Source organism: Mesoplodon bidens, assembly GCF_964165515.1.
Source record: "Mesoplodon bidens genome assembly, contig: HAP1_SCAFFOLD_298, whole genome shotgun sequence".
Classification (NCBI taxonomy): Eukaryota; Metazoa; Chordata; class Mammalia; order Artiodactyla; family Ziphiidae; genus Mesoplodon; species Mesoplodon bidens.
In genome coordinates, this window is record NW_027671473.1 from 251,742 (window position 1) to 279,287 (window position 27,546).

Below are 27,546 nucleotides of genomic sequence, written 5' to 3' on the forward strand. Positions count from 1 at the left end.
GGACAAGCCTGAGCAAGAATCCCCCAGCGAAGCCATTCCCAACTTCCTGACTCAGAGAAACTAGGAGATAACAAATGTTTACTGTTGTTTTAGGCCATTACATCCTGCAGTAATTTGTTATGCAACAATAAGTAGCAAATACAGGTTTGGGCACCAGGAGTGGTGGAAAATTTAACAAAAACCCTACAATGTGGAGTGGTTTGGGATGGAACAGTGGCCAGAAGCTGGAGGACTTTGGCCAAGAGTCCTTGAGAAAGCCTGAATAGTCTTAGTAGAAGCCCGATGGCCTTTGAGGAGGCAGTGAGGGAAGGGTTCCAGGAAAGTGAGGAAAATGTTACTGGGGTTAAGGGATCCTTGTTAGGTGGTGGCAGAAGGTTTCCTAACACATTGCCTGTGGTCATGAGGAAGGTAGAAAATGTTTGTGGTGAGGCTGAGTGGTCAAGCTAAAGAGAGTCCCAGACAGAGTCTTGGAAGGTGCTGCCTGGTTACTTCTTGCTACTTATAGTGAAATGTGAGGGGGAGAGACAGTTAAAGGAAGGGCTGTTAAATCAGGGCAATGTTCTGGGCTTGAAAATTCCCTGCCTCTCCAGGTGGCAAATGAAATGTAAGAAACAGGTTCTGGGCAAAGATCAAATCAAGGGCACTCTCAAGAAAACACAGTCCAGAGAAGAAGCTGAGGGTGTGGTTGTAAAATCCTTTGTTAAGAATACAGATCCAGGGCAGTGTCCAAGAGAACCCTTCGGTCAAAGAACTGGGCTTCTAAGAAGCTTCTGTCCTTTGTCAGTCTTTGCAGAAGCCCATGGTGGAAGGGCATGTGACAAAAAAGTCTGTGGGCGTGGGTTTTGCCTGATAGGATGAACCCCAATAAGAAGCACTGCCAACTCACACTGACAGAGACCCACAAAAGTCAAAGAAGTGTCTGGACCCCCAAGCTTCTACAGGCAGGAAGCAGGCTATAAAACTATGCAGCCACATCCATGGGACACCTTTCATAGGAAAGGGAGGGCGACTCAGAAGGCGGAACTCACGGACCAGGGGCAGAGCCAAGAGCCCTGGAAAGTCATTTCTGGGCAAGAGTTGGACTGAAGCCCAGTCAAGGAACTGCCGATATTTTCCCAGCTGGACTTCAGAACTGCTTTGGGCCAGGGACTCCTGTGTGTTTCCTGTTTTTCTTCTTTTGGAACAAGAGGAGTGTATGTAGCAGTGATGCTATGTCTGTCCCACCAATATGTGCTGGGTGTGTAAGGGACAGACCCTTTGTTCAGAGGTCTTCAGATTTCTGGAAGTAGTACTTGAACTTGATGAGCTGAACGTAACGTACTACACCCATGAGCCCCATCTGTACCTGGACTTGATTTAGACGAGATTCTGGAATTTGAGCCGATGCTGTTACTGGGGTGAGATTTTGGGGGGCCTCGGGAGAGAGGAGGAGGAGTGTGAATCATTGAGGACCCGAGGGCAGGCTGTGGTAGCCGGCCTCCAAGATGACTGCTGATAATCCCCGCCTCCTGGTCTTCAGGCCCGTGTGTAGTCTTCTCCCACACTGGAGGGTGACGCCCTGGGTAACCATCAGGATATTGCAACAATGACAGAGCATGACTTCTGAGGCTTAGTCACAAGAGATGTTGCCATTTCCATCTTGTCCTCCAGGATCACTTGCTCAGGAGGAGCAGCTGCCGTGTCATGAGAACGCTCGAGCCACTCTCTGGGGAGGCCCATGTGGTGAGGAACCGGGGCCTCCTGCTGACACCCATGTGAGCAGCCGTGTTCGAAGTGGATCCTCTGGCCCAGGTCAAGCCTTCAGATGACTGCAGCCTTACGAGGGACCCTGAGCCACAGCCGTCCTGCTAAGCTGCTGCCAAACTCCTGACCCCACAGAAACCGTATAGATGATAACACATGTTTGATTTTGCTTTAGGCTACTACGTTTGGGGAGAATTCGTTATGCATTCATGATAACTAATACACATTCTGTGTTCATTTTACATGAAGGAGACAAAAAATGTTGAGTTCTAGTTAATGGTATATGTGCTAAAACATTTAGGGGGAGGACTACAGATGTGTGCTATTTATTTTGAAATGCATCCAAAAAATAAGATGGATTAATGCAGGACAAGAAGGATGGGTAGACAGAAATGTAATAAAGAGTACAGCAAAGTGTTAGCGGTAGAATTAGGAGGAGAGCTGTCTCTGTAAAATTCTTTTTGCTTTGCTGTATGTTTGAAAGTTTTCACATTAAAATGCTGGGGGGGGGCTTCCCTGGTGGCGCAGTGTTTGAGAGTCTGCCTGCCAATGCAGGGGACACAGGTTTGAACCCTGGTCTGGGAAGATCCCACATGCCACGGAGCAGCTGGACCCGTGAGCCACAACTACTGAGCCTGTGCGGCTGGAACTTGTGCTCCGCAACAAGAGAGGCCGCGATGGTTAGAGGCCCGCGCACCGCGATGAAGAGTGGCCCCTGCTCGCCGCAGCTGGAGAAAGCCCTCGCACAGAAGTGAAGACCCAACACAGCCATAAATAAAGAAATAAATAAAATTAAATTAAAAAAATGCTGAGGGGAAATGGCTGAGTAATTTCTTAACTTGGGTGGTTGGTACATGAGCATTCCTTAGATGATGATGATGATGATGTAAACTGCAGAGATACCTTTCATTTGCTCCTTAGTCTGTTTATTTCAGAATAATAACTATTATTTGAATGGCTGAGGGGAGTGACTAGGTGAGTGGTCCTGAGTGAGACCAGGGAAGGGTGTGGAGGCATCGAGAGACCTGGGGACTCAGAGGGGTCTGGGGCTGGGACACAGAAAACAGAGAATGGGACCTCCACACCAGTGGCCACAGAAGAAACCTGGGAATCATGCCAGGGACTAAGTCGACCCAGCTACTCTGCCAGTAAGCCTGGCAAGGCCAAGAGGATGGTGACAGACAGGAAGTCTCCTCCCCAAGTGCCATGAGGCCTTCTGGGGGGGAGGGGGGAGAAGGAAACCCTGATGGCTGTGTGTCCCCAAAGTGACCAGGCTGTAAGTGACAGTCACTGAGATAACCAGCCTTAAATTTGACTGAAAAGCGTTATTTTAGATTAGATTGAATACATAACCTCTGGAGAAGTAATTTTCTCCATAAGCCTCAGTCTCCTCTTACCTGTAAAATGGTAATAAAATATTTAAAAACCTCCTAAGGCAAGAGGGATTTCAGTTACCAATATGTCTGTACATCTGAGTTGAAGTATATAAATTTAGATTCTGATACAAATTCATATATATTCATATATATGTACACACACACACACACACACACACTCACCACACAGGTACTGACGTGTGCAGATGGGCAGAGCACAGTCTTGGAGGAGTTTGTACCAAAAAGTCAACAGGGAGAATTCTGGTGATAAGGGTGACAGCTTATCTTTTACTGTTTTCTAACTTTCTGCTTATCCCAATTTTTTCACATTTGATTATGTTCTACTTCAAAACCAGAGAACATAAGCAAAAGCCAGAGGAAGACAAATATCATACCATATTGCTTATATGTGGAATCTAAAAAAAGGTACAAATGAACTTATCTACAAAACAGAGATAGAGTTACAGATGTAGAAAATAAACTTATGGTTGCCGGGAATAAGAGGGGGGAGGGATAAATTGGAAGAGAGGGATTGACATACACAATACTATACATAAAAGAGATAACTAAGAAGGACCTACTGGATAGCACAGGGAACTCTCCTCAATACTCTGTAATGGTCTATATGGGAAAAGAATCTCAAAAAGAGTGGATACATGTATATGTTGAACAGATTCAGTGTGCTGCATACCTGAAACTAACACAACACTGTAAATCAACTGCACCTCAATAAAAATTTAAAAAAAAAGGGGAAAGCAGAAACTGAGACCCATCCTCCTAGCAAACGCCCCTCCCCTAAGCCGCCAAGGAAGCACCCATGAGTACCTTGCCTGATGATGGGAACGCTGTGGGCGGCTCTGTCCACCTTGAAGGAGAACATCTTCTCGCTGGCACTCACGGGCCGCCTGTGGAAGGCTGGTGGGACCATGGGGGGCTCGGGGGACCCCTGCGACCAGCTCCTCTGCACTGGCGCTGTCCAGATGCCCGGGTAGAAGGGGGTCTGTGGTGGTGAGGGTGACTGGTTCAGTTCCTGGGTGGCCCAAGGTGGCTGTGGCCTTGGCCAAGGTGCTGGGCCCCTCACCCATGGGAAGGAGACCTGCAGGGGCAGACAAGAGGGTCAGGGGAGGTTACGAGCAGCTGGGGTGGTCTTCACCTTTCTGTCCCGGCGACATAATTGCTGCCCTAGATTTCGGCGTATAAGTCACTTCTCCCAAGAATCCCTCCCACACTCTCCCCAAATTTGGGATGGCGGTCCCCACCATGGGTCACCTTGCACACTATCGCACCACCATTTATTGGGTGCAGCCTTCGTGCCAGGCACCCAGTCAAGAGATTCACATGCATTACCTCATTTAATACCCCTGATGCTTTGTGATGAGCCCGAGGCTGAGCAAGACCTAGTGACTTTCCCAGGATCACAGATTTGGCAGTGAGCGTCTGAGCTGGTACAACGTCACCTCTGAGCTCTGAGAGGCTGACAGCTTTTTGTCTACCTTGCTCAGCACCGTATCCTCAGCTCCTAGAATAAACCCTTGGCACATACACAGTAGGTCCTTAAATATTGGTTGAAAGAATGAATGAACACATCTCCGAGATTCAAGCCCAGCTCTCCAGGACACACACATCCACACTGTGTGTCTCCCTGGCACTCCCATTCCACCTCTTCCCCGAAGCCGAGAGCTCTGGGGTGGCAGGCACCCCAACTGGCTCGAAACCAAGCTGGCTCATTAGCCTGTGATCCTCAACATCTGCCACATCTGATTCTTGGCAGACGCTCCATAAATATCTATCGAGGGAACCTTTTTTCATCTGACCCGGCGGAAGATGTCTGTATCTACTTTCATTAGAGAGCACATCAAAATCCATCTACACCGGGAGAAGCAAATGCTGAGAGGTGCTGACACCTGGCTTTGTCTTGGTTAATGCTGTTGTGGCCATCCCTCCCTGTGCCTAGTGGTTAAACCGTGACATCGTGAATGCTACCATTTACTGTAATTACTCACCGATTTCTCGTGATAGCCCTGAAGGGGAGGAGCTCTCCTTATTCCTAGCTTACAAATGAGGCTTGGAGAGGTTAAGGACTTCACCAAGCTCAGGTGGTGGTGGAGAGGGTGGTGGGACTGGGGTTCTGGAAAGCTCTTTCCCTCTCTGTCTCTCTCTCCCTTCTCTGCCCCAACCCCACCCCCAGTCGCTTGGCAGAAAAAAACACACTTTTCAAGGAAGAAGCTAAGTTCAAAGGTTTGCCGCCTGTGACGGTCACGTTTCTCTTTCTGCAGACTGCAGACACAGAATGAGAAACAGGACAGAATGCTTCCGAAATAGGAGCACTGGCAGACAGAACTTCCTATAGCTCCAGCTGGATTGTATTCAAGAGGAAGGTTCTCCACTCACTCAGGTTCCCAAACCAGTCTTTTAGCTACAGTCTTTCCCAGCCAAGTCAAGAATCTGGTGAATTCCCCTGAAGACTTTTTTGGAGTCAGGGAGAACACTGTTTGGGAAAATCAAACTCCAATTGCCTGGCGACACCTGGCCCAGCATTTATGATGACACTGGCCCCGTTGAAACCTGTTTCAGGAACGGACTTGGTAGTGTTCCAGAACTCTGTTACCTTATGTGAAGATCCGAATTTCTCTCCACTGTGGCCACCTCGGTCTCCACCTAAGCTTTCTTCCTTTCTCTCCTTTCAGAAGCTGAGGTGTCCTGCTCCTGCCTTGCACTCACTTCTCCATCCATCCTATCCCTCCCGTCCTCTCCTCTGGGGCTGTCTTGCCTCAATCATTCCTACAACCTTTCCTCATCGATTTAATAAAGATTTATCGAATGAAAGGGCTGAAGGTGGGAAGGGGGAAATTTGAATATGTTTTACCCCCGCCTGATAGAAAACAAATCGAGAGACCACGGGTAGTGTGGAGGAATTCCCTTTTGTGCTGGGATGCTCAGGTAGATGTGCCTCACTGCCCACTAACTGCCAGGGTGCTAAAGGGAGTGCTCACATCTCATGCCTCAAGTGGTTCACTGCCGTAGTGGACAGGCCGCAACCCACCTGGCTCTTCTGGAAATTCCAGGAATCTCCCTCCCAATCTGTCGGCCCATTGCTGTGGGTGGGGCTAAGCAATCAACCAATCACACTCCCTGGACATACTGATTGGTTCAGTGGTGGGGCAAGTGATGCAATCAGAGCCAAGGAGACCCAAGAAGACTTGGCTGGACACCAGGATCTGGAGTGACCTGGTGGGACTTCAGAATGCAGCCAGCATGAGGGAGTGGAGCCCAGACATGGAGAGAGGGAAGCGTTTTATTTATTTTTCAAATTGTGGTAAATAACCTGCAACATAAAATTTATCATCTTAGCCATTCTAAAGTATACAGTTCAGTGGTGTTAAGTATAGTCACATTTCTGTGAGATGGATCTCCAGAACTTTTTCGTCTTGCAAGACGTAAACTCTATTAACCATTAGACAACAACTCCCCATTCCCTCCGCCACCCAGCCCGTGGTGACCAACATTGTGTCTCTATGAATTGGACTACTCTAAGTACCAAGTACCTCAAATAAGTGAAATCACATGGTACCTGTCTTTTTGTGACTGGCGTATTTCACTTAGCATAATGCCCTCAAGGTTCATCCATGTTGTAACATGTCAGAATTTCCTTCTTTTATTTTATTATTTTTGTGTGTGTGTGGTAGGCGGGCCTCTCACTGCTGTGGCCTCTCTCGTTGTGGAGCACAGGCTCCGGACGCGCAGGCTCAGCGGCCATGGCTCACGGGCCCGGCTGCTCCGCGGCATGCGGGATCCTCCCGGACTGGGGCATGAACCCGTGTCCCCTGCATCGGCAGGCGGACTCTCAACCACTGCGCCACCAGGGAAGCCCTTCCTTCATTTTTAAGGCTAAATAATATTCCACCATACAGTTTAGAGTGTATTTTTTTAATCCATTAAGCGTCATGGGCACTTGGGTGGTTTCTACCTCATGGCTATTATAACTATGCTGCTGTGAACATGGTGGGGAAAATAAGGAAGCTGGTTTTGAGCACTGGCTGGGGTGCTACCCTGAAGTGCTCCATCCCTGAGGCTGGCTAGAGCTGGTTTCTGTTGCTTGCAGCACATAGAGCCCGAACGATAGGGCCCCTAGTGGGAAGGAGCCAAAGATGTATAAACGCAGCAGAGACTCCAAGCTCTTCGGGTTTAAAAATTTTAAAATAAAGGTTTTTTTTTTTTTTTTCTCTGAAGCATGTTGGTTGTGGGTAGCTTTAGTTGGATGGTTAAAGTTGGTTTTCTCTAGTTTCCCGGCTTGTTTTATCAAAGGGAAGGTCAAGGTTTTCTCAGAAATTGCTGCTGGCAACTACAACGATACAGGCAGGGAGAAAAGCAAACATAAGAAGAAGACTCACATTAAAAGCTAGCTCTGGGCTGTACAGGAAGCATGGGGTCAAGGTCAGTTATCAACAAGTTTGTTTTTATTATTTATTTATTTTAGATTTAATTCTATTTATTTTTGTCTGTGTTGGGTTTTCGTTGCTACGTGCAGGCTTTCTTTAGTTGCCGCGAGCGGGGGGCTACTCTTGTTGTGGTGCGCAGGCTTCTCCTTGTGGTGGCTTCTCTTGTTTCGGAGTGTGGGCTCTAGGCGCATGGGCTGCAGTAGCTGGGGCACATGGGCTCAGCAGTTGTGGCACGTGGGCTCTAGAGCCCAGGCTCAGTAGTTGTGGCGCATGGGCTTAGTTCCTCCACGACATATGGGATCTTCCCAGACCAGGGCTCGAACCTGTGTCCCCTGCACTGGCAGGTGGATTCTTATCCACTGTGTCACCAGGGAAGTCTTCAAGTCTGTTTTTAGAAACTTTAGTTTAAAAATACACGCTAATGCCTTTTCTCTTTCTTTGTGTCTGTTCTCTGACCATATGGTATGTTGCCATGGTTGGGTTTTTTTGTTTTGTTTTTGAGGTAGCATATGTGATACTCCTGATTTCTTTTCCATACTACCTTTAAAATAGCAGGTTGGGGCTTCCCTGGTGGTGCAGTGGTTGAGAGTCCGCCTGCCGATGTAGGGAACACGGGTTCGTGCCCCGGTCCGGGAAGATCCCACATGCCACAGAGCGGCTAGGCCCGTGAGACATGGCCGCTGAACCTGCGCGTCTGGAGCCTGTGCTCCACAACGGGAGAGGCCACAACAGTGAGAGGCCCGTGTACAGAAAAAAAAAAAAAAAAAAGCAGGTTGTCAACCACCTGGATTAACCATGACCACATCCACGGCTGAATTTATATTAGCTTTAATAAACACAGGTCAATGATTTACTCAAGAAATCACTATCCATTTTTTTTCAAATTATCTATTTGTTCTTTGTGTTATTTCCCCAATATCTGCTTCTAACCCTGAAAAGAGTGTAAGCTGAATGGGACACCCTAAAAAAACTTCGAAGTAGTTTGCACATCGAGTGCCTACAGTACACATGAATTCTGCCAGGAAGCCCTGGAGCCTGCAGAGAAGGTGGAAACTTAGACCTTGCCCTTGGAGAGCTTGTTATGTGCTCTGCCATTTGTAAGTAATTGTGGACAATACAACGACTATGAGCCACTGTGTAGAGAAGCCACAGATGTGCCACAGACTGTGCTGGGCACTTAATGCATGTGGTCTCATCTGATCTCCAGAATAATCTTGCAGGAGGCATTTTACCCCTCATTGTGTGGATTAAGAAACTGAGCTCAGAGAGGTTAAATGACTCGCCCAACCTCTCACGGCCAGGAAGTGGTGACACAATTTGACTCCAATACCTGTGCTCTTAGGACTTCTAGGTTACTCGAAGTCATGATTTATTACCTGCTTTCCATACTCACAAATGGATCTTAGACGATTGGTTAGTGAATGATAGGATATTTTCCAAGTTAAAAAAAGGAAATGAACATTAGATGGTGTGAAAAAACACAAGACATCGCATGGGCTACTTAGAAATGGGATTTTCTAGGAACACTGACAACTGTCTTATGGAAGTGTTATTCTTTCTGGTACATGCCACGCCCTGGAAGCAGCTCAGAGGACCCCAGCCTCCATCCGGGAAGACCTGTGGTATGTTCACTGCTGTACCAGAGGAGTGCTGGGGCCAGCTGGTACCCGCCCACGAGAACTGATTGTTAAATGTCCAGGAATTTTGCCAACTGGTTGAGAAACACAGCCATTAATAAGAATTAACTTACATAAATTTACAATTAAATTATATTAGAAACAATTGGTATACAAACTTAAAAGTCACCCCTTCCTATTTTACTCTATTTTATTATTACCTATGCTCTTGAGGTTATTTCACTCTACTATATGTTTCTGTTGGAAATGTTACATAGTAATGTGTTACCACACCTCTCTTTCCTTCTCTGTATTCAGGGATGTGTCATTGGGAGCTTGAAATTGACCGTGGAGTGCGAACTACACCATAGAAATCAGGAAATGTTATAAATGAGGGATTGGTTTTTAAAAAGTTTTATAAATAGGTTTAATAATGGTGGTTCATGTAGAGCTTGATTTTGTTTCTTTGTTTGTTTTGTTGATTGCCTAGACTTAAGACGGTAATGGAGAAAATGTTAACAATGCAGATTATACAAAAGCATGTTGTGTCTTAGCCGTTATGTTATGAATAGAGCAAAAAATTGGGGAAACGTTCTTCCAGTATTTAAAAATTATTATCTGATGCAGCAACAAAGTCACTCATGTCACTGATGAACATGTGAAGTTCTAACGTCTTTCTTTTTTCACTTGTATTATTCATAAATCCAAAATATCCAAAAATACCCACCAGTGCTCAGGTTGGAAACTCTCTCATTCGTCAACTGCAATGAGAAATTGGCTATGGATACAAGAGTTCACCTAAAGTCAATGAAAGCATTCTGTGAGACTCAGCTGGCTATATAGAATTTACAAGAAAGAGTACTGTATATTTTGTTACATGGATAGACTGTGCTACACATTCTTTATATCAGTAAACCTTATGCTATGCATCCATGTACTTTACTTTTCCCAGAGAGCTGGTCATTAAATATTTACCAGCCAATTGCTGGCTGTGCTGGCACCCAGCAGAGTGCCTGCTACTCATGGTAGGTGTTCGCTGACTGAGCTGAACAGTTGGCAAATGGAGTGTAAATAAAAAGCACTTTGATTCTGGGGTTGGGATGGGGAAAACACATGCTAAGCCTGGTGCATCTTGTAACAGCAGAGAGTAAGCAAGTGCCCCAAACGAAAAGGTGGGGAGATGCTCAAGGACACAGCAAGCAATCTGAAAGAGCTCCCAGTGGCCAAGGCTGGAAGAATTTGAGCGAAGAAATATTTAATGAGTATTGGATTATAATTCAAAGTGTAAAATCAGTATACATGGATCCATACTGACATAGATACATTAGTGAGTAAATACATAAAGGAGGGAGAAGAGACAGGCTTCCTTACAGAAGAATTTAACATACATAGATGTGGAGCTTAATTCCCATGGTCTGGAAGGGCCTCGGGGGTAGGGGTGATGGTGGCGAGCAGGGACACTGACCGCAGCATGGAGGAGCCATGGACCTGGAAAGACAGAATGGAGACTAGAAAACATGGCCAGTAGATCTCAGAAGCCAGGAGAGGGTGCTACTTGGTGCCAGGACAAATGGCCTTTATCTCAACAGCTACCGGGGTGTCACCGTAACTCAGAGACGGGTAATAATTCTATGTCCCCAAGAAAAGGGTAAATCATGTACGGGGCTTCAGTGTGAGAAATCAGGGTTATACATTTAGAACACAGAACCGCCAAGTTATACATCATTTTTAGGTTTTGGAACTTAAAAGAATTAAGTCCCTTTGAGCTGTTCAGAAAAGCCATTCGTTTGGGTTTTTCCCAGCTGTGTTAAAGGAGATCTGGCCCATCTAATTTTCCCATTTTCTTGTAAATCTTCAATCTTACGGTTTTTCCTTTCCTTTCAAGTTCTAATCAGCTTCCTGGTCAGTCCATAAAATGGGAAATAGAATCTAATGAGAAAACAGCCGGATTTTTGCAAATAGCTTTTGCTACCCCTAGACTTGGCCTGCTTCAATTCGGTCTTGCCAGATAGAGAGACGGAATGAATGAATGAATGAATGATCATCAACTAAGTTCAGAGAAGGAGCAACGTGGTTCTGATTTGGTAACAAAGGGTGTGGTCTGCCAGAGGAAGCAGGACGCGGCCCGGTTCCTGACCGAGTCTGGGTTCTGTCTCAGCAGGATGCTAAGGGTTCAGCCCGCGCTCCCGTCTCCACCTCCCCCGATGTCATCTGCATCGCCTGTAGACATCTGGTGACAACACAGCCTCAGGGGTCCTTTTGTGTGAGTTTCTGCTGCAGAGGCCGAGCCTGAGGCTGTCTGCTGCCCCGTGCCCTCCACTTCACTGGTCTCGGGAAATCGCCTTTGATATAAAACACCCAGCCTCAGGAGTTCTCATCACATAAGTTAAGTCCCCACGGGACCTGTAAGAGCACAGGGTAGAGGAAATCCTACAAGGTCAGGTAGGAGATGACAAAGCTTGACCAGAAAGAGGCTTTGTTCTGAAGGGCACCATACTCTCTGGTCATTCACTCAGTTGCCGGCTTCTCAACCCCCGGTACAGTAAAGCCACATCCTCCTCAAGAACGAGCCCTATTCAGAGGTCCCAGGAACGTGGAAACACCACCCTTCTTGGGGATGGACAACTAAGGCCCAGACTCTGAGCTTCTCATCACATCAGTTCACCACAGGAGAGAAATGAGCAACTCTGCTTCCTTGGAGACTGGCCTGGGACTTTTCCAATGGAAAAGTGGATTATTCATCATTTTCCTCCCCCCAGATCCCTAGTGGCAAATCCCGTTAGGAAGGCTCCACTTAGGCAATAGGAATGCTTCCTAATGTCATGGACATCTCCTTTGTTTGTGCCTCCCCCGCATCCATTTCTTCCATCTTCTGGATGGGCACCTTAATTTTTTTGCAGGGAAGACACCCTTTCCCTGACAATCCTGAGTCCATAGAACTCTGACCCTTCCACCCCAGGGGTGAGACCATAACCCAGGCCTGGCCAATCAGAGCATTCCTGGCCCCTGGCCTCAGTGATTGGTTCAGGGGAAGCCACGTGATCCAAGCCACTGTCAATGAAGATGCTGGCTCTATCCCTGGAACTGCTACTTTGTAGGGTGCTGGGGCTGCTGGTGGCCACTTTCCTACAGGTGAGGCAAGAGTCTGTCTGAGATTGGGAAGCTAACAGGGAAGAAAGAGTCAGATTCCTGACCATGATTTGGGCGCCTGGATCCAGCTGGGCCTAAGCTGCAGCTTTTGGCCTTTTCAGTTCCATGAGCTTTTTTTTTTTGGCCTAGGCTAGTTTTAGTTGGTTTTCTGACACTTGCAAACAATCAAATTTCCTGGACAGTATGCTTACTGAGACTTTAGCATAAGCATCACTATGTACTCAGAGTGAAAGTTGTTTTAAAGGTTATGACATGCTCAAATAAAACCCACCAGACTGTCATCATGCACCAAATTTACCTTTCAACTTATAAAAGTAAAGTAGCATCTCCAGAGAAGAATGATTTAAGACCAAGGAACCAATCATAAGACAAGTAGTAAAACGCTGCTTAGAGAAACTTAGATAGATAAATAGTCCTCTAGCTACAGCAGGCTTCAGACTACAAACCCCAAATTTCTGCTTCAAAAGTGACTCAGGGAAGACATTCCATAGTTTCATTTATTTCGTTTTTTGGCCTCGCCGTGCACTTGTGGGATCTTAGTTACCTGACCGGGAATTGAACCCAGGCCCTCAGCAGTGAGAGCACTGAGAGCACTGAGTCCTAACCACTGGACCACCAGGGAATTCCCAACAGTCCACAGTTTTATTTTTAATTTTTTTTTTTTTTTCGGTATGTGGGCCTCTCACTGTCGTGGCCTCTCCCGTTGCGGAGCACAGGCTCTGGACGCGCAGGCTCAACGGCCATGGCTCACGGGCCCAGCCGCTCCGCGGCATGTGGGATCTTCCCAGACCAGGGCACGAACCCGTGTCCCCTGCATCGGCAGGCGGACTCTCAACCACTGCGCCACCAGGGAAGCCCCACAGTTTTAAAAGAAAACTTTCCAGTTGAAGAAACAGGTAAAATTTATAATATGCATCTGTTGTATATATAATATGTTAATGTCTAGTACATTTATCAGATCCATGTCAATGTAATTATATTATTACTATATTTGCAAATGCATATATATGTGTATGTATATTTAGAACCACATATTTCCAGCTCTTTTTTAAAGAGGTATTGAAAAGCCTGTTCAAAATTTAGTTTTCCAGCTTGTCTGTTTTTTCTTATTCCTCAGTAAACTTAAGCAATTAACCAGCACATTTCCTGGCACACAGTAAGGCTCAATCTGAGTGAGTTCTTTCTCCCCAGCTCCCCCCTCTATTTTAAGTTCTTCTTTTAGAAACCAAGTCAAATGAAAGAGGCAGGACTGCATAGTGTTACAGGCAGAGGCTGGTCAATGTTTTCTGTAGAGCCAGACAGTAAGCATTTCCAGCCCTGTGGGCCATAGGATCTGCCCAGCTTACTCTGCCATTGTAGCCAACAACACAGGCAATACTGAAATGAATGGGATGGCTGTGTTCCCAGGAAACTTTACAGAAACAGGCGATGGCCCGCACTTGGCCCTGGGCCATAACGTGCCGACCTCGGGTTAAGACCTTGGGATCCGGCGTCACACAGACTCTGGTCCAGCTCCCGGCTCTGCTCCGTCTCTGGGACCCTGACGAGTGTGTCATTTCTGTGCCTTGTCTGTAAGACACAGGGATACCAACAGCCATTTCTTAGTCTGTGAGAAGTGGGTGAGATAGTGCACGTGAAATGCTGGGAACACGTCCTGGTCCATAATAAATGAGCATAAAACATTAGCCACCAGGTGTGATCACCATCGTCAAAAAAGAAGAAAGGGCGCAACTGAATTTGTCCAGGAACGGCAGCAATATCCCTGGTAAAGAGTTAGTGGGTGGACTTCCCTGGGGGCGCAGTGGTTAAGAATCCGCCTGCCAATGCAGGGGACAGGGATTCGAGCCCTGGTCCAGGAAGATCCCACATGCCGCGGAGCAACTAAGCCCATGGGCCACAACTGCTGAGCCTGTGCTCTAGAGCCCGCGAGCCACAACTACTGAGCCCGCGTGCCACAACTACTGAGCCCGCGTGCCACAACTACTGAAGCCCACGCACCTAGAGCCCATGCTCCGCAACAAGAGAAGCCACCGCAAAGAGAAACTCGCGCACTGCAAAGAAGGGTAGCCACCGCTCGCCGCAACTAGAGAAAGCCCGTGCGCATCAACGAAGACCCAACGCAGCCAAAAATAAATAAATAAAATAATTAAAGAAAAAAAGTTAGTGGAGCCAGGGACTTCCCTGGCCGTCCAGTGGTTAAGACTCCACGCTTCCAATGCAGGGGGTGCAGGTTTGATCCCCGGTTGAGGAACTAAGATCCTGCATTGGTGTAGCCAAAAAAAAAGTTAGTGGAGCCAAACAAGCAAGGAAGCCAGATAACTGAAAATGCATTTTCTTCTATTATCAGTGGCTTTCGTTTTTACCCACATAATGAATCATCCCCTGTCAGCGTGTGAAACTGCAGGTTGGGCTGGGAATTGCAAGACCTTCCTTAACCGCTGGGCAGTGAAGGACCTGCCTCGGCTCTCACGGCCCCACGATGCTTCGTGCTATTAGGAAAAGGCTCCAAGGGACTCAGGAGAGCCGGCTTTTAATCCTGCCTCTGGATCTATATGCTTGATGCCTAACCTTGGGGAAGTCACTGAAACTCTCTGAGCCTCAGTTTATGCCATGATAGGGGTGGTCCCAGGGACCTCTATAAAAACAACTGAAGGGGGAAAGGGGACCTGGGATTAATGAGTAGCTCCTTGGCAGAAATTGGAAATTAAAGCTCAGAAAGGTAAAGCCAGTTGCAGCTGGCATTTCAACTTGGGTCCATCCAACTCCAAAGCCCTTGCTTTCTCAATTGTGTTCTGCAGAGCTTCCCCATTAAAGCAGCAAGGAATATTGGCCGACAGAGGGCGCGCTTCTCGCAAGACAGGACGTCATGACATTGCAGGGACAGAAGACAGTATCCAGGAGCCACGTGGGAGAGTCTGGCTGGACTGGGAACAGGGCAGAGCAGGCTACAGGGAAGGCCAGACACAGGCAGTCATGGGGATGGGCGCTGCCGACAAGGAGCTGTCAACCCCCTCATGGAACAACTCGGCACGTCATTTGTGGCCCCTGGCTTCCTTTTTCATTCTGGCCATTTCCATCAGTTTTGCCGTATTTCAGAACAGAGAAAGACATGATTGATACATATGGGTGACGTGGGTTTCCTTACTCAGCTGCCTTGTAAGAACGGCGCCACTGTGACTAGCACAACTTGTTTCCACACCTCCTTTCCCAGAGCTCAGAAAGCACGAGTAAAGGCAACAACCAACAAAACCCACAACACGGCGGCACACCTGACTCTGGGACTTCAATTTCCCACGCCTGGTGCCAAGACTCTATGGGATTAATCAACGGTTGCTTCAGGGCATTGCAGATGGCCCTGCGGGTTATGTCCTGCACAGTTTCAGTGGGCGCCATCCACATGGACTACGTTGTGAATGGTGACCCTGGAGTTGTGCAATATGGCAGCCCTAGGTTATACTTTGATGAGAGAGCTATAATTTACACAGTATGGTCCTGGGGGCTTCCCTGGTGGCGCAGTGGTTGAGAGTCCACCTGCCGATGCAGGGGACACGGGTTTGGGCCCCGGTCCGGGAAGATCCCACATGCCGCGGAGCGGCTGGGCCTGTGAGCCATGGCCGCTGAGCCTGCACGTCCGGAGCCTGTGCTCTGCAACGGGAGAGGCCACAACAGTGAGAGGCCCGCGACCACAAAAAAAAAAAAAAGGATGGTCCTGGGCACAACCTGGCTGCCAATGCACTTTGTCAAACAAGAGTTTTTCTTTATATTTTTCCATCTTGTATGTTATTCTATGGGTAATTTATCTGCAAATGTATTTATCTGCTAGCGGGGGCAGGTCTTTGGAGGTTTCCCTGTCCATAAGGACACTTACAAAGGAGGCATCTTGGCTGCTCCATGCTGGTTTGCTTGACTCTAAAGCTGAGGGTTATCACGTGCTTATTAGGTGCCAGACGCTGGACTAAGCAATTTACGCACTTTGCCCACTTAATTCCACAGTCACTCAAGGTGGTAGGAACTATTGTTACAGGAGTGGGGACCGAGGCCCTGAGAGGTAGATGATTTGGGCACGTCCAGTATAAAAGCCGGTCAAGAGCAGGGCTGGGACGGCGCTGGAGTCAGCCTGACCTCAGGACACGTGCTCTAACCACTGAGACATCTGCAAACACATCTGGATTCCTAACCGCCCGCACCTCCCCCGCCTCCCCCAATAAAATGCCGTCACACCCTCCTCTATTGGTTAGGGTCACCACAAAACCTGAAATAAATGCTTTCATTTGGGAACTCTTTGTCGGGAGAAGAACAGTTCTCATCATACTGAATCTGTATGATATCAGGGCAGTCCTCCGTGGAAACTCCATCCAAGGAGGAAACACAGCGCCCTCACCAGGGACCCCAAAATCAATTGGAAACAAGAATAGGCCGGAAGCAAGAGGGCCACGAATTTTTTAGAAAAACTGGGCTTCAAAATATTTGATGAGAGATGCTCTTCAATACCTCTCCCTTTTCCCCTCTTCCTTTCTCTTCTTTTAAACAGCCAGCAGGTTGGAGTCATCAGGAAGTGGAATTTGTAGGAAGGTGTCAGTCAGTCCACAGGCCGCCCTCACACGGACGCTGCAAAGGACCCCTCCATGAATATGAGCGTCATGGATGGAAGCTTCTCAAGCTGGGGACGCCCCGGCAGAGAGCGCTTTTGAGAAGATGGGGTTGGGGAGAGTCCTGCAAAGTGCCCTGGGCACAGGCCAGGGCAACACTTGTGCAGCTGCCTGCAGTCAACCGAGGAATGAAGCAAGGTGCAAGTGCGTGTAGGAATAAGAATTGAAAAAATCCGTGTATATTCGAGTGACCGTGAGAGTATGCTTTCCTCGGTGTGAAAACCAGTCAAGGCTACTGCTCCAGCTAGCATCAGACTAAATGGTTTTCTCCCCTCCTTTTTCCACAAGTGGGGATAGTGTTTAATTTGCACTGACAAGCTGTGTGGCCCTGGGGAAATTACTTAACCTCTCTGAGTTTCGGATTCCTTGTCTGTAAAATGGGGATCACGGGAGAACCCATCTCATAGGTTGCTGTGAGCGTGAAATAAGGGAGAACAGGTGAATTGCTTAGCACAGTGCTGTTCACGTCAGTGATTCCTCCTGCTGCTCTCCTGGTTTCTCTTCTTACAAAACATCTTCTTCCGTCTTATCTACTCAAGTTTAGAGGTCGTCATCACTGTTTCCCACAATTATATAAGAAGCACCTTGTAAAATAAAGTCCCCACTCCATAGTTGTACACCCGTGTTCATAACAAACTTACTCAAAATGGCCAAAAGGTGGAAGCAACCCAAGTGGCCATGGATGGATGAGCAGATAAACAAAATGTGGTGAATCAATACAATGAAATATTCAACTGGAATGAACCATGAGGATATCATACTAAGTGAAATAAGATGATCGCAAAAGGACAAACAATGTAAGATTCCATTTATATGAGGAACCTAGAATAGTCCAATTCACAGACACAGCATGGTGGGAGGGGAGGAAGAAAGCAGGGGGTTTGATTTGATGGGCTTAGAGTTTCAGTTTGGGAAGATGAACAAAGTTCTGAAGATGGATGGGGGTGATGGCTGCACAACAGTGTGAATAGATTTAATGCCACTGTGAACTGTTCACTGAAACATGGTTAAGATGGTAAATTTTATGTGTATTTTACCATAATTTTGAAAATTAAAAGTTAAAAACAAACCCCAAAATGAAATACCTCCAAGGTTTCTCCGAGGTTTGGGGTGATAGAAATGGATGAAAGTGTTCTGAAAGCAGGTTGTGGTGATGGCTGCACAACTCCATCAATATATTCAAATTGATTGAATTGGACACTTCAAATGGGTGAAGTTTCTGTTATGTAAATTGTACTTCAGTGAAGCTGTTAAGAGCAAGCAAGCAAACAAACACATGCTGTGATCCGGAGGAAACTTTGGAGGATGAAGGAGCTGTTCACTGTCTTGATTGTGGCTATGGTTTCACAGGTGTACACATATGTCAAAGCCCATCCACTTACAGACTTTAAACATGTGCCGTTTATGGCATGTCAATTATATCTCAAGAAAGCTGTATTTTAAAAAGGCAGAAGAGTATTCCATATATAAACAAACTCCTTATAATATATTAAACTCCTTATAATATATTAAACTATATAATTAATTAAACAATGCCTCCTTTGGATGGAAATTTAGGTATCAAATTTTATGCCCCTATCAATAATATTTCAATAAATATCTTTGTAGGAAAAAAAAAGAAAAAAATGCAGATATTATTTGCTGCTCCCCTATTCTTCTCCCCACAGGCAAGCCACAGAGTCAGAATTTCCCAGGGAGGGGGCCTGGGAACCTGTAATTTGACTGAACATTCCTGAAAAATTCTTGGAATCAGACATGTTGGGGCACATTGAATCAAACTTCATGAACTTGGATTTTCAGGCTTGGGAGTGTGAAATCCCCTTTTCTTTGATCCCTAAAAAATTCTGTAAGTGTTCCATACAAATGATTCTAAATTTCGGTTTCCCTCCTATTGGCGGTGCATCAGAATCATCAGGGAGCTTGTGAGAATGCATATTCCCAGGCCCTACTCCCAGGGAGGATGTGTATGGTTGCCAGATTTCGCATAAATAAAGAAGTGAATAAATCAATATATAATAAACTATAGGGTGTCCGTTAAATCTGAATTTCAGATAAACACCAAATAATTTTTTTAGCATATGTGGTTCCTTGCAATAGTTGGGCCACACCTGTACATAACAATTATTTGTTGCTTATCTGAAATTCAGATTTAACTGGGTGTCCTGTATTTCATCTGGGAATCCTAAGTATGAGTCCTCAGGCCTGGGGTGAAGCCCAGATCTGCACTGTGGGTCTGCTCCCCACGTGCTTCTGACGAGGGGGATCCTTAGAACCCATGTTGAGAACCCCTGATCAGGTCAACACCTTCTGGGTCAGGAGCCCCTCCTCAGGGCGGCCAGTGGATCCCAGTGCATCCCACAAGTGAGCACACTTTAATGTTGGTCCAAGGAGGAAAAGGGGGCTGAGAAGCAGCAGGAGTAAACTGCCCCAGGTTTTCAAAGTCAAATGTGGTGGATGCGGTGTCACGAGCCCTGCAGCCTGAGGGACGGTGCTCATCTTCTCTGAGTGAGTATTTAGGGCTGCCTAGGGTACCCACACCCAGGATTCTGCCTAGATTCTCTAAACTTTATTTATTTATACCCAGCCTCGTCCCAGAAAGGACTTTAAGCCTCGGAGGTCTCAGTCCATGCAGTGTTCTTGGTGCTGGCGAGTGAGGTTAACACACTATCTCTGTGGGACACACACGACAGGTATTAATTGTGTGCTCACCACGAATGGGCGTTATTCTGGGAGTTTTACAATGATAACCATCTCATTTAGCCCTCGAGATAAGCCTGCAAGGTCATTGCTGTCGTTGGCCCCATTTTGTAGATGAGGAAACCGAGGTTCCGAGGGGTCCAATGGCTTGTGCAAGACCGCACCGAGTAGGCCAGTGGCAGAGCTGGGGTTCTGACCCAGGACTGTGTTGCTAACCAGCCCCCATCCTGCCTCCCTACTGAACCAGATACTTCTTGTCACTGAGCTTTGCTGGGCGAATTTTGGGTTACGTTCCACTTAACCTGGGGCCATACTTTAGGTCCTGATCCCGGGAACATTTCTGATCCGGTGTGATAACAGCTGGCAGGCCTTGAGCGTCTACTCCGGCCACTTTGACTTTTTATACATAGATACTCTCTCAACCCCCTGCACCGCTGAGAAGACCCAGACCCAGGCACGCAGAGAAGCCTGGCAGAGGTCGCAAAGCTAGGAAGTTGCAGAGCACTGATCTGCCTAAAAAGGAAGCATCCATCTCTGCATCTTCAAAAGCACACACCTGCTTTCCACCTCCCCTCGCCAAGCTTCACTTTTCAGGAAAATGCTCTCGCTCCGGGCTGGTCCCTAGACAACTCTTGCATGTAATTCCACGAAATGCCCAGAAGAGGGCGCGAGGACTCGCTCTCCCCGGGCACCCACGCGATGGGGCTGAACTTCGCAGAATCTCGAAAGCAAGAGTGACACGCTCCAGAGGAACTCCACCTGTGGCCGTACCCGAGCCCTAGGCTGCACGGAAGGTGACACAACACGGCACCTCTGCACCCCGCCCTCCCCCCCACCTCCCGCAGGGGCCTGGACTCACCGAGGCTGGGTTTTCGATGACCAGTTCATAGGTCAGCCCTCTGGACCCAAACCTCAGGATGTCTCCGGGTAGGAGCTTCACAGCCACGTTCTGAATGTGGCACTCATTGACGAACGTGCCGTTGCAGGAATTGAAGTCATGGAGAACAAAGCTGCTTTCGGCCTCATTATATTCAATGAGTGCGTGATGGTTGTCGACGTCTGCAGACTGAAATGCAGAAGGGGGACAGTCAGAGCCAGCAATAACAGGAATAACAAGGAATAACTAGTGCCACTGACACTGGGGGCCCCAATGTGCTAACCACTTCATCTGGCTGGACAGTCACTGCAATCCTCATTTTAAGAGGAGGATGCTGAGGGTCAGAGAGGTTAAGTGACTTGCCTAAGGCCACACAGCTAGTGAGTGGAGGGTCACCAGACCCTGACAGCAGACCCAGAATAGATGCCCAGTTTTAGGGTAGGGCGTCAGGCAACACAGAGGCAAGAGGGAACTCGGGGGGAATTGGCCAGGAATTGGCCACTTGATAGTTCTCTGATCCCAATGCAAGTATCCTTTTGGTTGTCCCGAGTGGCAAGACAGCAGAAATGGTCCAACACAAACCAGAAAGGTCAGTTGGCAAGTGACAACTGTCCATTTACTGCAAGTGTTAAAGTTCAGGGGAGGTTTTGTAATAATTCTTGTTTTCATTTGTTTGTTCTATTCATTTTTAAAATAACATGTTTTTTCTAATAATGCAGAAAATGAGAACTAGAGAAAAACACAAAGAAGACATTAAAATCACTTAGACTCCCGTCCCCCAGAGGCAGGCACCGAGAACACGGTGGTTCACATCCTTCCAGTCTTTTCTCTATGCTTACAATCTTTTTAAAAAGTTTAAACACAATTGAGCTCACACCACAAAACATAGTTTTATAACTACCTTTTAAAAGCCTTGGTGTATAATGAAGGTTTATCCCATGTGATTAATTATTACTGTTGCTTCTTAAAAGCTACTCAGAATTTATCTAACCAAAGATGATCTATTTTTCAATAGGGGCCCTGGTGTGACCACATTTCCCCAAAAAGAGAGAGACCCCAGACAGTGAATTGTCAGTGGGGTCAGAAACCTCCTGTGTAACCACTTTAATAAGAAGAATGAGCAAAACTGGGCACCAAGGAGGAAATATCACATCCCCCCTGGCCCTGGCGCCCTGGACTATGGGCTGCAGGGCACGTGTGAAGTCTTCTGTCTTCTCAGGACACTGCCTATGAGCCATCCACTCCAGCCTGAGACTTTGCAATTATTTTCTAAGTCACTCTTCTCAGAGTGCCTCATCCAACTTTCATAGAGAGTACTTGGAATTAGAAATCTATACTAACGTCCCACAATATAATTATAACCAATAGCTTATATTAATAATAGCTTATAGTATATGAATAGATAATAATATAAGTGCATATATTAGTAGAATATATTAATGACACATTATGTGTAATTACACAAATGCCAGGAAATTTGCTAAGTGCTTTACGGCATTATCCCGTTTCATCTTCACAATAATTCAAAGGGATACTTCCTCATTTCAAAAAATTTAATTTTTTTATTGAAGTCTAGTTGATTTACAATGTTGTGTTAGTTTCAGGTGTACAGCAAAGTAATTCAGTTATACATATATATAATATCTATTCTTTTTCAGATTCTTTTCTATCACAGGTTACTGCAAGATATTGAATATAGTTCCCTGTGCTGTACAGTAGGTCCGATAGTTACTCATTTTTTAGATGAGGAAACTGAGGCATAGAACGATTAAGTATGCCCACAGTCAGCCACTTTGACTCGCTTGGCTTGTTCCCAGGTTTGCCTGATTCAAATGACTGTGCCTTTACCCACTTTTCAAATTCCTACGACACACTTTGGCACTTAAAATACTGGAACACAAGAAGAAAGCAGGAGTAGCTCTATTAATTTCAGGCAGAGCCAACTTCAGAGGAAGGAAAGTTATCAGGGATAAAGAGAGGCGATACATAGTGATAAAGGGGTTGATTCTCCAAGCAGACATAACAGTCCTTCATTGTATGTACCCAACAATAGAGCATCAAAGTATGGAAGGCAAAAACTGATAGAACTGCAAGGAGAAGCAGATGAATCCATCATGGTAGCTGGAGACCTCAACAGCCCTCTGTCAGTGACGGGCAGACCCACCAGGCAGAAAATTAGGAAGAATGAAGTTCAACTGAACAGCACTACCATCATCTGGATCTAACTGGCAACCACACAGCTTCATCCCACAGCAACAAAACACACATCCTTCTCAAGCTCCCATGGAACACTCACCAAGAAGACCACATTTCAGGCCACGAAATATACCTCAACAAATGTAAAAGGATAGAAATTATGCAAAGTACGTTTTCAGAACACAATGGAATTAGGCTAGAAACCAATACCAGAAAGACAGCTGGAAAATCCCCAAATATTTGGAGATTAAACAACACACCTCTAAATAACAGATGGGTCAAGGAGGAAGTCTCATGGGAAATAAAAATATATCTTGAGCTAAATGAAAATGAAAATACAACCTATGAAAATTTGCAAGATGCAGTGAAAGCAGTGCTTGGAGGGAAGTTTATGGCATTGAAGGCATACATTTGAAAAGATCTAAGCTTCCACCTTATGAAACTAGAGAAAGAAGAGCAATATAAGCTTACCACAAGCAGAAGAAAAGAAGCAATGAATGAAATAAAAAGCAGGAAAACAATAGAGAAAAGTCAGCAAAACAAAGAGCTGTTTGGCCTTTTTTTTGTAAAGATCAATAAAATTGACAAACCTCTAGCAGGATAACCAAGAAAAAAACAGAGAAGATACAAATTACTCAAATCAGAAATGAAAGCGATGGCATCACTACTGATCTCATGGACACTGAAGGGATAATAAAGGAATATTATGAATAATTCTATGCCCACAGATTTTATAACTTAATGAAGTGGACCATTTCCTTGAAAGACACAATCTACTGAAACTCACACAAGGAGAAATAAATACTCTGAAAAGACTCATATCTAGTAAAGAATATGAATCAATAATGAATAACCTTCCAAAATGGAAAGCACCAGGCCTGGATGGGTTCACTGGTACATTCTATCAAACATTAAGGAAAGAATGATACCAGTTCTCAATAATCTCTTCCAGAAAATAGAAGAAGAGAGAACACTTCCCAGCTCATTCTGTGAGGCCAAACTTATTCTAATAGCAAAACCAGATAAAGATATTACAAAACAGGAAAATTGCAGACCAATACCTCCCATGAACATAGATGCAAAATCCTCAACAAAATATTAGCAAATTGAATCCAGTGATGTATAAAAAGAGTTCTACACCACAGACAAGTGGGATTTATTCCAGGTATGCAAGGCTGGTTCAACATTTGGAAATCAATTAATGTAATCCATCACATCAACAGCGCAGAGAAGAGAAATCGCATTATCATAACAGTAGATGCAAAAAGAGCATTTGACAAAATTAAACACCATCCATGATAAACTAACAAACCACCAAAGCACCACAACAACTCTTGGCAAATTAGGGATGGAGGGGAACTTCCTCAACCTGATAAAGTACATCTATAAAAACCCTAAAGCTAACGTCATATTTAATGGTGAGAAACTAGAAGCTTTCCAATTAAGATCAGGAATAAGGTGAAGATGTCCCCTTTCACCACTCATTTTCAACATTGTACTGTATGTCCTAGCTAATGCAACAAGGCAAGAAAAGAGAATAAAAGATAGATTGGGAAGGAAAAAGAAATCTTCTTTGGTGAGGTGTTTGTTCAGATCTTTTGCCCATTTTGCAGATGGCATGATTGTCTATGCAGAAAATCCCAAAGAACCGACAAAAAGCCCTCCTGGAACTAATGAGCAATTATAAGCAGGTTGCAGGATACATGATTAATATACTAAAGTCAATTGCTTTCCTATATACCAACAATGAACTAGTGGAATATGAAATTAAAAACACAACACCATTTACATTAGCACCAAAAAAAAAAAAATGAAGTACCTAGGAAGAAATCTAACAAAATACTTAGCTATATGAAGAGGTATATGAAGAAAACTACAAAATGTTGATGAAAGAAATCAAAGTAGTCTAAATAAAAGAAGAGATATTTCATGTGTATTTGAAATTCCTTAATGATGTATGATGTTTAACATCTTTTCATATGCTTATTTGACATCTGTAGATTTTCTTTGGTGAGGTGTCTGTTGAGCTCTTTTGCCCATTTTTAAGTTGGGTTGTTTGGTTTCTTATTGTTGACTTTTAAGACTTATTTATATTGTTTATTAATTTATTTTATTGAAATGTAGTCGATTTACAATGTTGTATTAATTTCTGCTGTACAGCAAAGTGATTCAGTTATACATATATATACATTCTTTTTAAAATATTCTTTTCCATTATGCTTTATCACAGGATATTGAATATAGTTCCCTGTGCTCTACAGTAGGACCTTGTTGTTTCTGCATCCTGGATGTAACAGCTCACATCTGCTAACCTCAACCCCCCACTCCATCTCTCCCTCAACCCCCTCCCCCTTGGCAACCACAGTCTGTTCTCTATATCCATGAAGACTCATTTATTTTGGATACATGCTTACAGCATCTTTATTCATAACTGCCCAAAACTGGAAGCAACCAAGATGTCCTTTAAAAGGTAAATGGATAGACAAATTGTGGTACATCCATACAATGAAATACTAGTGATAAAAATAAATGAGTTATCAAATAACAAAAAAGACATGGAGGAATCTTAAATGCATATTGCTTAGTGAAAGAACCTAGTCTGAAAAGGTTACATACCGTATGATTCCAACTGTATGAAATTCTGGAAAAAGTAAAACTATAAGGAGAGTAAAAGATCAGTGCTTGCCAGGGGCACAGGGGCTCTGGAGCTCAGGATGAAGATGAGGGGCACAGGGGATTTCAGGGCAGTGAAAATATTTTTTATGATACTGTAATGGTGGATACTTGTCACTACACATTTGTCAAAACGAAAGAACATACAACGCAAAGAGTGAACCCTCATGTAAACTATGGACTTAGTTAATAATAGCATATCAATATTGGTTCATCAGTTGTAACGAATGTACCGCACTAATGCATGAGGTTAATAATAGGGGAAACTGTGTGTACTGGAGGGGTGGCTATATGGGAACTCTCTGTATTCTCTGCTCAAATTCCAGTAAACCTAAAACTGTTCAAAAAAATAAAGTATTAAAAAAAATGAAAACACATTAGTTCTTTGGAAAATGTCCCCCACATCATCTTCATCACCATTGCCATTGATCTTTGTGTCCTTTGAACCTTTGATAACCCAGGAATGAGAGAAATTCTGTCTGTGACATTTTGCTTGTCTCTTGCCAGGCTTCACTGCGTTCAGTTCCTCAAAAACTGTCAGGCCATTATTAAGACATCAAAGCAAGCAGGAAGTTTTCAATGACTCCACAAAGTTGGGTGAGCCTCTACCACATGTTAGGCCAGGAGACAGCTTCCTAGTTCGGCCCTATAATATCACTCGCTCCCTTTACTTGGAAAATTGCTAAGTGCTGCTCCTGGACAGACGCCCTGCTGCTAATACAGACTGAGTCTATAAGCCCCAGCCTACTGAGCTGTCCCACTATGAGATGAACTGTTATTTATTCATTATTATTTTTATTATTATCCTTATCCTCCTCTCACATATTTTGAGGGCTTCCTGTGAACTGGGCCCTGCTGAAGCATTTTGTGTGCATTTTTATCATTTAATCTGCATGACGGCCCTAAACAGGGACTCTAGTGTTATCTCCACCTTAGAGAGGAAGAAGCTGAGACTCAAAGGCTGAAGGGAGAGGACAGCATCACCTTGATCCCAAACCCAGACAAGGACACGACAGGACAACCACAGACCAGTATCTCTTGTGAACACTGACGCCACAGTCCTCAACCAAACAGGAGGAAACCGAATGCAACAGCACGTTAAAAGGATCATACACTATGACCAAGTGGGATTTGTTCTTGGAATGCAGACCTGATGGTTCAACATATGAAAATTAATCCATGTAATACATCACATTAACAGAAAGAAGGAAAAAAATGATCATCTCGATGGACGTACAAAAAGCATTTGACAAAATGCAACACTCTTTCATGATAAAAGCACTCAACAAACAGGGAATAGAGGGAAATTACCTCAACATAATAAAGGTCAAATATGAAAGGCCCACAGGTAGCATCATACTCAAAGGTGAAAGACTGAAAGCTTTTCCTCTACTTTCAAGAATAAGATAAGGATACCTGCTTTTGCCACTTCTATTCAACAAAGTACTGGAAGTCCTAGCCAGAGCAATTAGGCAAGAAAAAGAAATAAAGACATCCAAATTCGAAAGGAAGAAGTCAAATTATCTCTGGTCACAGGCAACATGATCTTACATGTACAAAATCCTAAAGAGTCCATGAAAAACCACAACCCTCTTAGAACTAAAAAATACCATTCACTAGCAAAATCGTAGGACACAAAATCAACACACAAACATCAGTTGTGTTTCTATATGCTCACAATGAACAATCTGAAAAGGAAGTTAAGAAAATAATTTCATTTACAATAGCATCAAAAAGAATAACATACTTTGGGATAAATTTAACCAAGGTGGTAAGAGATGTGTACACTGAAAACTACAAAGTGCTTCTGAAAGAAATTAAAGACACAAATAAATGGAAAGACACCCTGTATTCGTGGGTTGGAAGACTTAATATTGTTAAGATGTCATTACTACACAGCAGGATCTACAGATTCAAAATCCCAACAGCAATTTTTGCAGAAATAGAAAAATCCATCCTAAAATTCATATGGAATCTCAGTGGACCCCAAATAGCCAAAATACTCTTGAGAAAGAAAAGCAAAGTTGGAGGTCTCACACTTCATGATTTCAAAACTTACTGCATACAAAGGTACAGTAATCAAAACAGTGTGATACTGACATAAGGTCAGGCACATAGGCCAATAGAATA

General features: G+C 45.0%; 1 protein-coding gene across 1 annotated transcript in view; it reads right to left on the bottom strand.

Annotated features, from left to right (window-relative positions):
- LOC308611314 (forkhead-associated domain-containing protein 1-like) overlaps positions 1 to 27,546 on the bottom strand; it is a gene marked incomplete at its 3' end in the record, with an annotated part of 102,448 nt that overhangs the window by 61,786 nt on the left and 13,116 nt on the right. The window contains exons 2-3 of the mRNA XM_081260141.1: positions 20,530 to 20,736; positions 3,945 to 4,215 (exon numbers count right to left, since the gene is read on the bottom strand). Coding sequence (XP_081116267.1) covers positions 3,945 to 4,215; positions 20,530 to 20,736 — 478 coding nt within the window. The remainder of the gene's footprint in view (positions 1 to 3,944; positions 4,216 to 20,529; positions 20,737 to 27,546) is intronic.